At 42.2% G+C, this 13016-nt stretch overlaps 1 protein-coding gene across 1 annotated transcript; it reads right to left on the bottom strand.

The window, feature by feature from the left end:
* Positions 1–1258: 1258 nt before the first annotated feature.
* Positions 1259–6286, bottom strand: nrgna (neurogranin (protein kinase C substrate, RC3) a). The gene is made up of 3 exons (XM_062535543.1): positions 6172–6286; positions 3372–3518; positions 1259–1856 (listed from the first exon to the last, which is right to left on the bottom strand). The coding sequence occupies exons 1-3, from the start codon at positions 6184–6186 to the stop codon at positions 1836–1838; spliced, it is 183 nt and encodes a 60-aa protein (XP_062391527.1). The 5' UTR covers positions 6187–6286; the 3' UTR covers positions 1259–1835.
* Positions 6287–13016: the final 6730 nt, after the last annotated feature.

Genomic DNA, 13016 nt, shown 5'->3' with positions numbered 1-13016 from the left:
GTCACGTGGATTTGAGGGCTATTTCAGGCATTGTTCAGGGTTTCTGTGAATAACGTTTACCGTTGGATTGCAGTTATTTGCTTCATTTAGTTTTTTCCATAGGGAGAACAGGCAGCTTTGGTTTATTCAGCATTCAATGCTTTGTTTTTGCCTACAAATGCAATGCATTATTTTGACAGACTGAACTGATGTACTGTAGGCCTACATGTCAAATTCACCATTGGCTTGCTATGTTTCAGGTGTGTGAATCACACTACCTTAATGGCACCTGTATCACAAGTTCTACTTTGCCGCCATGTCTCACGCACTTCCTGTTTTTCCCCACGCACTCACTACATCCTGGTGGGCCTTAAGCACGCGTCTCCCCCACATAGCGTGTCTTGGGCTCCAACCTTTCCAGCTGAAGTTAAATATGACTGAGGGGGGGGAATCAAGTGGATGTGATAAGTCACTACCAAGGGAGATCCAGGGAGAGATAATTACCACATGCTCTACTTTTCCCTGCCCATTGTGATTTGAACATTGTAATTAATACATGAGCGAAGGGGTAGGGAGGAGAGTTCCTCCGGAGCGGAGTCTAAACAGGGCCTAAACGCGCCTAATAGATGGAGGGATACAACTTTAATTGTTCCTTGTGAAGAGGAGTCTTAAGACAATTCCAGGGGGTTCTCATTGTTGACTCTACCCAGAACTTATGGCTGTAACTAGGCTACTAACCCTAAGAATGGAAAACTCTTTTGGAATGATGCGGTGGGTGCCTGTGTGTTTATTTCATGTACCCATGGCTAAGTGACTTGCCTTGTTCCGCCACAATCAGACATGATCTGAGATGATGGTTACAAACATGTCCATGCAGCATAACAATATTTCAACTTGCTCCACTGCACGCAGCTACTGCATTTGACTAGATCCATTTTTAATGACCATCTGTGCTATTTGGGAATGTGAGTCTCACAGTTTGAAAGATTAATCATCTGTGTCCCAGAGAAGAAAAATTACACACCAGTAATGTGAAAATCTTCCATGTTATTAACAGTAGTCTGTAACGAAAGTGACAGGATTGTAACAGAAAATATTTCAAGTTTAGTGTTGTCAGTTAAAATAGCAATTAGAATTTAATCGTTTTTAGGCTATAATAGTTTTATGAACCATTATGGGCCTATTCTGAAAAATAAAACAATGACCTGTATTGACAAAGAGGGAAAAAAACTGTTAAGAGTGATTGTTTCAATCAAATAAACAACAGAGGACAGGGTAATAGCGTCCAAATCCAAGCACTTGACTGTAGATTTATTTAACAGGCAAAAGAAAATCACATTAGAAAAGGAACTGTCATGAATTGAACGGTAATAATAAAATGCATTTTGTGTATGTTGAGACTAATTAAAGCAAAGAGGTGAAGAGCTAGAATATAAACAACCTCACAATCTTCACAGAACGTACTCTGCTTATGATATATTAAGCAATAAAGTAGTTGGCTATATGTTGCAAACCTGCAGCCAAACAAAAAAAGAAACATTCCACTTAAAAACAGTAGGCCTACATTTCCAAACTGACTAGAGCGTTCACTGGAATGATAAATAGTCATGCTGTGTGCGAGGTTCGTTTGTGTGTCACTGAACAGCCATCCTGACATCCTGACTATGGGACGAGAAGAAAAGGGGGAGATCTCGGTTCTGTGGGGACAAGCTCCAAACCTAGATCTATGGTCACTTTTACATGGGCGGGGGTTCCCTTGGAGAGAGGAGCTCTGGTTATTGCAGTGATGTGTGTTTGTGTTCTGCCAGTCTCAGGATCACTCTGTGGTCCTTGTGGGGCCGGCCCGTCTTCCTCTTCTACTTGTGATCCCGTTGTTTCTGGGAACAGAGCAGGTTTACGTAGAGGTCAAGACTGAGTGAGTGAATCATGTGCTGGATATTTAGAAGAAAGCAACATTGCTCCATCTGTGCACAAAGTGTATATTGTTTTATCCTTCTGCTGGAAATCACATTTTATGAATACCACATCTCAAATATTTCGGAAATCATATTCCATCAAGCCTCAATCTAAATTGTTGGATGTACACATACGATATAATCTGATATACAGTGATTTTGGCACATTGAAGTTTTACGTTTGGGTGCATATGCTATTAGATTTGGAAAAGTTACAAATGTAGTCACTGTATTTTCTTCTTTATTAAGACAAACTTAAACAGTCCATGTCCTCTGCCATCTCAGTTACAATTCCATCCATCGTTCCAGGAAAAAGGAGTTAAACATATAACATACTGTATCATGAATGATTTGGAGAAGATTATACTGGCTGATCGATCGTCTGCAAGCAGCAATTTGCCTATGCACAAAGAACCGACTCCAACTGAGAGAATCGCTTTACTGCCCCACCCCAAAGAACCGACTCCAACTGAGAGAATCGCTTTACTGCCCCACCCCAAACCCACACAGCAACTAGAGCCATTTGAATGTGACTCATAGTTACACTCCACAGCTCTCTACTTTTGTGATGGCATGTTTTGTAAACTGAGAGATTTGAGTACAACCTGTGCGATTAATTTCAGGCGGCATCTTATTGAGTAGCCTATTGCATGCTTCAAGCCCATCAACTGTCATGCCTGGCAAGACTACATGTGATGACGGCACTCAAAGCCAGTCTGATTGAAAGTGACCGATAAGAAGAGACTCCCCAACCCGTCTGAACGAGCCCTTTGCCCCCCGCCTCCAGCGGTGTAGACTGCTTTACCATAAGGGACCAAATCAATGAACAGTATATCTGACCGCAATGGACAGCACAAGACAGCAAAGCAGAGAAATAAATATAAAAGTCTCCTCCTGACTTTATGTTATCTGTATAAAGCGAACACTGCTATTTACTGCGCCGTGCATAACCAATGCAGTTGAGAGAGTGCTCCCTTGACATTCACTGGGCACCATCTGTATTATTGCCTAGCAACCAGTAATTAAGGCTTCATCGCTAGGATACCATTTTAACCATTCTGAAGTTGATGGAGACAACGCTGATTCCTAAAGGACAGGGCAACATCTATTTTTCAATTCCTTTGGTCCAGAGAGATTTGGATCATGGGTTTCAAATTTAGTTACAACTCTATATTCTATATACTGTCTTCTTTAAGGGGAGGGGGAAAATATTCTTTCTCCTACTCATGCTGAATGGCTACTACTATGGCTACTATGCATTTCTGTACTATCAGAGTAATAAGTGCTATCAGTATTTTTAACAATGGCCAAGATCAGAAGTAAGTGTGTTTATTCCAACATCTACTGCCTTGGACACCACTGTTGTCCTGTGTTCAATACTGAGACAGACAGACAGACAGACAGACAAAACAACACTTGTCATGAGCTTCTGCTCACCTCTTCTCTGGGTTTCTCATCCTTCATTTTCTTCCTGGTCATGTGACCGCGGAAGCCTGCTTGGATCTTGGCGGCGGCCTTATTTGCGGCCGGATCATCCAGTGGGATGTCCATGATGTCCTCGTCTGGCGGCTGGTTGCACCCTTGCTAATGGCGGAGAGAAAATGACACATGATGAACCTGAACAGTGCCCATATATATCGGCCTCATCTCTCAGGCTAATGTCCTGCTCCCAGTGTGATAATGAACGGTGAGGAAGAGAAAAAAAAACATTCACTGTAGCCACATGAGTAATCTACACTGAGTGTTGGATTTTATCGCTTCAAAGGTGACTCACAGTGATTTGCAGTTGCCATGGAAATGTAGTTGGGAAAAAAACCCTCTCCTGGCCCTCACTTGGGATCTATGGTAATGTTGTGTCGGATCCGTCTGATGTGGTGTGAACAATAGTGTTTTATCAGCAGAGTGATCAAAAAATCTTTCCTGCTTTGTTTCCGAGCACGGAACTTGCGCTGCTGCCTCTACCTCTTCCTTTGGGTGGAAGGTGGCAACAGTTCCCTCCCGAGGCCCGAGTTTCCGAGAGCTCATCTAATTTGCCTCACCCGCCGGGGGAGTGACGTTAACCGGGGAGCAGGCGCGGGGACGACTGTGCATCACTGCCAGTGAAAGGCACCGGCTGAGCCAAAAGGAAACAACACGTTCCTCAGGGCTTTCCATCGTCTAACTCAGGGATAAACAATGAACTATCACACAACAAACACGACAACTTAAGTGTATGATGGAACTCTTTGTTGTAGATTTTCCTACAACAGTTAAGATCAGAGTTGTCTGAGTGATCTCATCTCAGTAGTTAACTAATACGATCATGATGTGTGGAAATTATCATCATGATTCCTGTGGTTCTAACTCTGCATGTGCTGAAGATTGGAATACTTCATCTGTTGCTCTGAAAGGCCCACAGGTTACTGCCATGGCCATGTACTCCAGAAAGTGGTTCTATCTGTAGCCTTTGACTGACAGCTACTGTACATGCAAATGTCCATCTGTCAAACAAGTCGCAAGTCATGTCCTCAAATTATACAGAGTTAATTGCTCTCTCCTATCCTCAACAAGTTTTGGGGCCATACTGTGGGCTGGAAGCTGTGAAGTACTAGCCATTTATGCCAGCTATTTACGTAAGAAAATGCTCAAGATCTCTTTAACCTAGTTCTTGAAGTAGATACTGGAGAATAGGAAGTATGCAGGTGACTTATACAAGAAAATGTTCAACATGCGTAACTTAGACGTTTTTTCACCAGCTACAAGTGTGATTTTTCTGGTGGTGAGATGACTGATGATTGAATATTGAAATAAGCCTATATGCAGACTCTATAGGGCCCTTGTATTCCTCTTCAATGCCCACTTCCTGGCTGCATAGGGCCATTAGTGGACAATAGAGTAATTTCTACATTTATTCACATACGCCACTTTCATCCGAAGTGACATACAGTACTACACTATCGTGCAGCTGCACATTTGCAATCAGTACACCGGTGTGGTTAGCACCGTGTTATAACAAATGAATATGACAAATGACAATGTTTTTAGTCGCTAGGATTTGCTGATGTCAAATAAATTAATATTTTCTGGTGTTTTAAATAGGCCCTCACTCTGGCATTTCAGCAGGATGTGGCTCAATCATCATGACAGGTCATATGTTTTATTCAAATGCAGGAGAATAGAATCCACGCAATTAGGCACTTTGCTGTAACCGTGGGGTCTGTCTGAATGTTTTGGCTCTCTGTTGGTAAATGGCTTTGCATCGGTCTGTTCCTTGACAATCTTAATGGGATGTTCCGGTCAGTAACAGCAACAAAAAAAAAGCTTTTAACAACATTAACATCACAATTATGTTTGCATTCCTAATGTTTACACTCAAAGTCAGCATCACCTTGTTGCACACACAATATGGAAAGATTCCAGAGAACAGCACAGATAGCCATTTGGAGTCCACTGGGAGGTTGTGGTTACATAACAGATTTTTACCAATTACTTTGACCAGAATAACATTCCACAGCAATCAGTCTTCAGCTTAGGGTTCAAGATGAGCTAGTGTATTAGACTCCAGATTCATTTTTACCATTTTGATCTGAATAAATTACACCTTATCTGTGTACCTCTTTATCTAATCATTCTTCTGATAGATTACACAATGTAATTAAAACAATGCAAACAAGATTATACAGTTGTTACGACCATTCACTCAGGACAAACAACACACGTCAGACTGCTTTCTCGGATAGGTTTCTTGTTTACCTTATTGGGTCTAAATGGTCTAAAACAGTCAACTTTCCAGGTGATTTACACTTTTGCAAACTTGTAACACGGAAATTAAAGCATTGTTGTAAATACATTTGAATGTGGAAAATAGGCTACTTTCACTGGTGCACGCAACCACAAGTGTCATATCTCAGTCTATTCACTGGCTCAGCCCAGACCGCTTTTGTTTTGAGCCTAATTAGACACTAAAACGGGTTTACAATCGCACATGAATTCAAAACAACAACGTGTCTTCATCAGTTATGATAGTTTTGCAGCTGGTAAGAAAGTTACGCACAATTTAACGCAGTAACAGTTTGGAGACGTCAAATCACCTCAGACTCAAAGGTAGATTGGTATTTGATTCAACCATCCTCTTGTTGGTCTAAATTGACGACGTGGAAGTCGCTGACATAAAAGTTGAACTATGGCTACAAACTTGGATTCCGCGTATAGATTTGAACACGAAAAAGTCCAATTAGATATCCAAAGATGTACTTACGTTCCGGCAATCCATTGCAATAGGATGATCCTAACAGCTGTGGTCCGAATGTAAGCCTGTCTGCCAACGTTACAGTGTTATTCTCTCTCTCTCTTGTTCCCTCGCTCACTATTCTATCTCTCCCTTCCTCTCTCGCTCATTCGCTCTTTCCCCTCATCCGTGAGGACAACCTGAGCCACCAATCACAAGGACAGGCAGTAATTTAACCATTCCACATTTGCACGAAAATGTATCACGAAGATGAAACGCTGCAAACACATTTCAGGCGACAAAGAAGTGGTTTAAATCAATAATTATATTCTAGGATATTTTAAATTACAGATGCTTCAATTTTGTGTAAATATGTAGCCTACGCATCCTTCTACATTTTAGTTAAACAAGTTTTGGTCTCTGTGGAAAGAGTGCTAAGAGTAGATATAATAGGTAATTAAGTTGTTTATTGATTGGTATTGGATGACAATGCTGCTGTTTAGGCCTACATAGCCTACTACACCAACATATCAACATGCACTTAACTAATACTTTAACAATAATGAACAATCCAACAACTTGTCAGACATGACATGAGCACAGACATGGTAGGCTACCTGAAGAGTTTAAACCTATCTTCTCACAGGTATGATCATAACACAGGGAAGAGGATAGGCTATTGTAATCAGTTCAGTCCATTGTATCTGTCCATCTCTCTCTCTCTCTCTCTCTCTCTCTCTCTCTCTCTCTCTCTCTCTCTGTGTGTGTGTGTGTATCCACTCTTCAAATTCTCATACAAGGTTGAGGGTCACTACACTGTCATCATGCACAAATGTTTTTCTTTTTTCACCCTCTCCTGACTAGTTGTCAGGGCATATAACACATTCACACCCGAGTTAATCAGGCCTATTTACAGTCAACTCTGGTCAAACAATGTGAGAATATGGTGTCCATATCATTTAGGCCCCACCATGCTTTTGTCTCTTACATTCAGTAGACCTCCAGCTGACACCTGATTGTTAACTCATTGTGCAGTTGTGATCTTGACCTGGACCTAGTGTTACACTGAAACTTTCCTTCCAAATGTCCTGGAGAAGTCCTTGTGGCACCAGAGGGATTGTGCCTTTCAACTGAGATGGTTTGAATACTCAGAGAAGTCGTCCAATAATAGCAAAATACTGAATTGCTTTCCTATGAAACCCCCAACTGAGTGTTGGATTGAGGGAGGCAGTGTGTGGAATTGGATGTCTTAATAAGGGGGGGGGGGGGGGGGGGGGGTACATAAGTGACACAGGAGACTATAGATGCATACAGTGCATCTTTCAATCTGTTTCTGGTGAAGCCCAATCCAGCATATGCAGAGATGTGTTTGCTGCCATCTAGTGGTGTTCCGAAGAAAGGCCTGATATAGCCTATTGGTGACATTTAAATCAGAAGACATCAACAATCCACCCCATTCACATAATCATTGTCATTATAATGTATAATTAACACAAGCATGTTTTCCGTCAAATTATTTTTACACTAAATTTAGAATTGAATACATCAAGTAACTGAAGCAAACAATCTCATTTGAACATAAATTCCTCTGGAAGTCAAAACACTTATTTGAACACACATTCGTCTGGAAGTTACAACATGACATTCACCCAAGAGCCCTACTTGTAATGCAGTCTGTGACTGATTGCTCAACTTCTTGAGTAAATTGTTATTGAACATAAAACAGCAGCAATAATATTAACAACAATTAAACACACTAGGGATGTCGCTGTGTTTATGGACTGTGACATCTGCACTGCCAGATAATCACAAGCAAACAGATGAGAAAGGAGAGAGGATTTGCATGACCTAAGGGGAAGAGAGAGAACAAAAGGATATAGTTATGCTATTTTAACATAATTGTATTAAATATTAGCCTACATGTTGAGATTGAACCTTGATGATTTGTGTTTATAAGAGGGGTCTAAAGGCATATCTGTTCAGCACTTAATTAAGTGGTTCTTATGAGCTATGCTTTGTATTATGCTATTAGTTTATTTTCATTAGGCTATTGATCATTGATATCGCATTGACACTATTGTTTATTATTGCTATTTTTCTTAATGTAGTCTTTAACATTTTAAAAAGGTTACTGTTCATTTTTAACTATTGTCTATATCTAAGTCACTTTGTACAAAAGCGTCTGCTAAATCAAATAACCATAACCATATAGTACAAAAAGAGAATGATCTGCAATGATGATCAGGTAATCATATCATATTACAGTACATGTTTTGTATAATCTATAAGAGATAGTGGTCTTAAAATGGCATACAAAATCATCTTAGCTGAAAAGAAGATAGCAGATAATGGTTGCCTTGACTTGGCAGCAATACTCATTGTAACAGTTGAGCCTACACATTACCTGAATCACATCCACTGCCCACTGAAGAATTTGAAGATGATTCTAAACAGACAAGAATATATTAAGCTACATATGCTTTGCTACTTGCACTGAAGATGTGGAGCCCTAATGTGAATGATATAGCAAAGTACTTATACGTATACATACACACACACACACACACACACACACACACACACACACACACACACACACAAATACACACACACACACACACACACACACACACACACACACACATTTTTATTTGTGCATAGTGAACATATTTGGTACAATGTGATTCTCATGTTTCATTCACATGACTTAAGACTTGTGGTGAGCCTGTGGTGTGCACTGCAGTCACAGTGGCCACAAATGACAGCCTAGCAGCCTAGCTATCTTTGGTCGTGGCTTTTAGTGGCCACACTCACCTGACTTGGAGACGAGATCTATGCTGAAGTCAGAGAACTCGTGGCTCTTGCTGACGGAACACACATGGGTCCCGAAGTCTGTCCGCCTCACCGCCGCGACGGTGAGAGTGATGTTGTTGGGGGTGTACTCCAGCGAGTAACCCGGGGTGCAGTTCTGGTAGGCCTTGTGCTTGATGAAGTGGCAGAGCAGCTCGTTACTGGGGCTCTTCCACTGAAGGGAGAGCTGCTTGAGGTGCTCCAGAGACTCAAACTCATACTTACAGGGAAGCCTCACTGTCAGTCCGAGAGGAGAGTAGACCCTTACTGCAGTGACTAGAGGTTGAAATACATGAACACGCATTAGTACTGACACGTGAAGCCAACTGAAGTCGAAGAGCAGCTGTAATATTTTGTATATGCGTCAAATATTTAGTGATACAACATTGTGTATTTGCTTAACTGTCTGTGATTTCTATAGCCTATGTTAAGTTTTCAGACATCATTAGCCGAAACATGGCATGGACAGCTGTAAGGTCTTACCTTCCACGACGAAGAAAAGCAGCACAAATATGGGATTTGCCATTTTTCAACACCTCTTGTGTATTTGTTTCCAGGGCCACATCTCTAAGGTGAAGTTAGACAGAGAGAAGCAGCTGACTGCTCTGAGCACTTTCGGTTTGGGAGACTCTGTGCTGACATGATTTCTGCTTACCCATTCAGTTTGGACTCGGCTTGGCTGGAAGGTACCTACAGTACTGTTTAGTTCTGCCGTATACTGTATATTCTGTAGGAGGATGGGATGATAAACGCTGCCAATAAAGGCCATTACCTCCCACGCCTCCTCTAAATCACCTTCACTCCACTCACCCCTGTCTGTCTCTGATGGGCACATACACATATACATTATACAGTACAAACACACACACACACACACACACACACACACACACACACACACTCTCTCTCTCTCTCTCTCTCTCTCTCTCTCTCTCTCTCTCATATATTCCCTGTCCTCCCCTCTCTTCTCTCTTTCAAAATCACAGACACACATACAGTGCATAAATACAAAGAAACCCCCCACTCACACGCTCTCCCTACCCTCCCCCCTTCTCTCTCTCACATACAAAAATACATACTCACAGACCCCCACCACATACTCACATCAAACACACACACACACACACACACACACACACACACACACACACAATATAAGGCATTTCAGTGAAAAGGTCCTGGCATTCTGTATGTGCTTCACTTCTGTTTGGCTTAACACAATCTTACTGTTGGAATCACTTATTTCACTTTCCTCAGAGTCTGAGAGGGCATGTGGGGTCTCCGCATATTTATAAAACACATCATGGAAAACACTTCTGGAGTAGGCACAGGCTGAAATGAGTCACACGCTGTTTCTATGCTAAATAGCCTCCCGCAAATAAAACAATCCATTTCAAACTCTCAGGTGCAATGAGAACTCCCTCGCCCCCGTAATATCAGCACAATTTGAGTAGCTACAAAAGACATCTGGGAGGCCACCCAAAAAGGTAAATTGTATTATCTTCACAACAATGCAGTAACGGCCCAACAGCCTGGGAGACCGCCGCCAGCGGTGGAAATATTATACTATTGTCAGTACCGGCAGTTAAAATACAAAAGCCACATTATATACTGCTGCTGTTATGCTAGGGCTGTGAAGTACTGCTACAGTAATGGGAGAGGGTGTGTGAGAGTGATGCTTTATGGTCCATCACGTGCACAGTGGCTCGAGCATCGAGTCAGATCAATGACGGAGCTTCACACAAGCGGCGAAGTCATGATCATAAATATCTGCAACCAATGGAAATATACATGTAGGCCTATGTGTATGTCCATTTATTAAATTGTCTGTTTGACAATCTAAATTACATTTACAGCCAAAATCATTAGACAACACCCTGTATGAAACACACTGCGATGTCGATATGGGGTTAAATGTGATGCCAGTGATCTCTGTATGATGTTCACAAACAACACAAACAGTTTAATCATTAACGTGACATTGCAGGAACATGGCACTCTCTCCACAGTGCCTCCATCATCAAGGGAAAACCCTCTGCTTTGAACCAACTGATGCCAAGCTCCACTGAATCCACGCTTTGAGTGTTTATGTCTCCATGCCAAGAGCCCTCTCGCCTGACCTTTCTCCCGGCCCTGGGCTTCTGAGACCTCTCTCACGTCCACAGAATCCTCCGCCAAGCCATCATCCACCACGGCTGCCCTCCAACACTTAGTGTGTGCAGGGCAGCGGCAGCTCTCCTGACAACACGCCTGTAGCCAAGTGTGGCGTGACATGAACGCCTCCGGGGAGAGGTTGGCATGGCGATGCGGAGTGCAGCTCAGACGCCATCTCTGCTGTAAATACTGTACAAGCAGTCTCTCGGGGCTGCAGCGCTTCACACGAGACTGCAGTTCAATCTCTTTTCCACCAGGGGGCAGAATACACCTTCCGATATTATGGGGCAGTCGTGTAATTGGAGAGACTCAGTCTGCATGTCTGTATTTTGTCTGGTTGTGATACAGAACCAAGTGTTTTTGCACCCGTGTGAACTTGTTTGTCCTTTCATTACTTTGTTCCGTCTTTCTTGAGCAGCAGATTTTCATGATGACTCCACAGGCACCACAACACTATTATGGTCACAACAGCGCAAATGAGCCATGGGATTTAAACAGAGCTACAGAGCTTTGAGGTCCAGCGTTCAATAGCACTCAGGGAACAAATGCGTCCACATTAGCGTTTAGTGAATGGTTGCTCCACAGACATCTAAGGACCAAACATTCTCTAGACATTCTCTCTCAGCGGAAAGATAGACATGGTCATAATCGCTAATGGAGACACCTCTTCTTCTTGTGTAATGATGATGATACAAACAAGCAAAGTGAGAAACTGAGAGTCATCAGATGAACTGTTATGAGGCGATATGCCCATAGTAGTAGCCTACTCACGGTAGGTAATGGCCCACCTGTGTTAGAAGCATCTGGAATCTGTCTGGCCCAGTGATGCCTGCTATGACTTATTGTCGTAGGCCTACATTGGAATGATCCTGTGTGCACACAATTACGTCGTCTACATATAATTTCTTGCATCACGTCTGTCTGACTTTTCTTGACTGCTCCTCACATAGAGTAGACAGAAATAATGGCCATACCTCCATCTGAAGGCGTCATGTACACCTCTAAAACAGCGTTCATTGTGCCATTTGAAAGCATGTAATCAGTGGAGACAGTGGTTGGTTGGTTGAAAATGCTCGGATATATCGTAATGATTATACTGATTGAGACAAGACATGATAACAGTCACCACACCGCCGTATGAGTGGCTTGGCTTTCAATTTCAACAAACAAAACAGCTCTATGAGGAGTGGGTGGATGCTGACAGTAGCCTACCATGAGTTGCACTCATGCCCTGCTTTTCTTCACTAGTATCTGTTCAGCCTCTGGTAACATAACACAGAATGGATTCGAGGTGAAGGTTATAAGAGAATACCTTACATTTAAAACATACCTTAAAACTTTAAACAACCTAGAAAATGGCTTTATTGTAGCCTATGTAGTGTTTTCATTTTGGTCAGGTTGTGTCACTACAAATAAAGATTAGAGTGTTAGATTCACTCTTAAAATGAATGTGTTGAAAACAACACAACTTGCGTTGTTTTGAACACATCTCTGTGGGGACAACACAGTTTGTGTTGGTTATTTTTTTTTTTATTGCTACACAATATGTGTATAAAATAACCCAATTTGCACTGAAAACAACACTACTTGCCTTTTTTTGTGTTGTTTTGTTTAAAACACATCTCTGTGTCCAGATAGGGACAACCCATTTGTTTTAAGAGTGTTGGAGGAGGCAGGATATGATCACCACATCCATCTTCACACACTTCATTTCACCCCATCAAATGACATGCTCTCCCCCTCTCTCCTCTCCCCTCTCCCCATCTCTCCCCTCTCCCCTCTCTCCTCTCTCCTCCCCCTCTCTCCTCTCCTCTCTCTCCTCTCTCCCTTCCCATCTCTCCTCTCTACTCTCTCACAGAGGCTAAGGATGT

This window comes from Sardina pilchardus, chromosome 5, assembly GCF_963854185.1.
Source record: "Sardina pilchardus chromosome 5, fSarPil1.1, whole genome shotgun sequence".
In the NCBI taxonomy this organism is placed as follows: domain Eukaryota; kingdom Metazoa; phylum Chordata; class Actinopteri; order Clupeiformes; family Clupeidae; genus Sardina; species Sardina pilchardus.
This window is presented reverse-complemented; position numbering and strand designations above follow the sequence as displayed.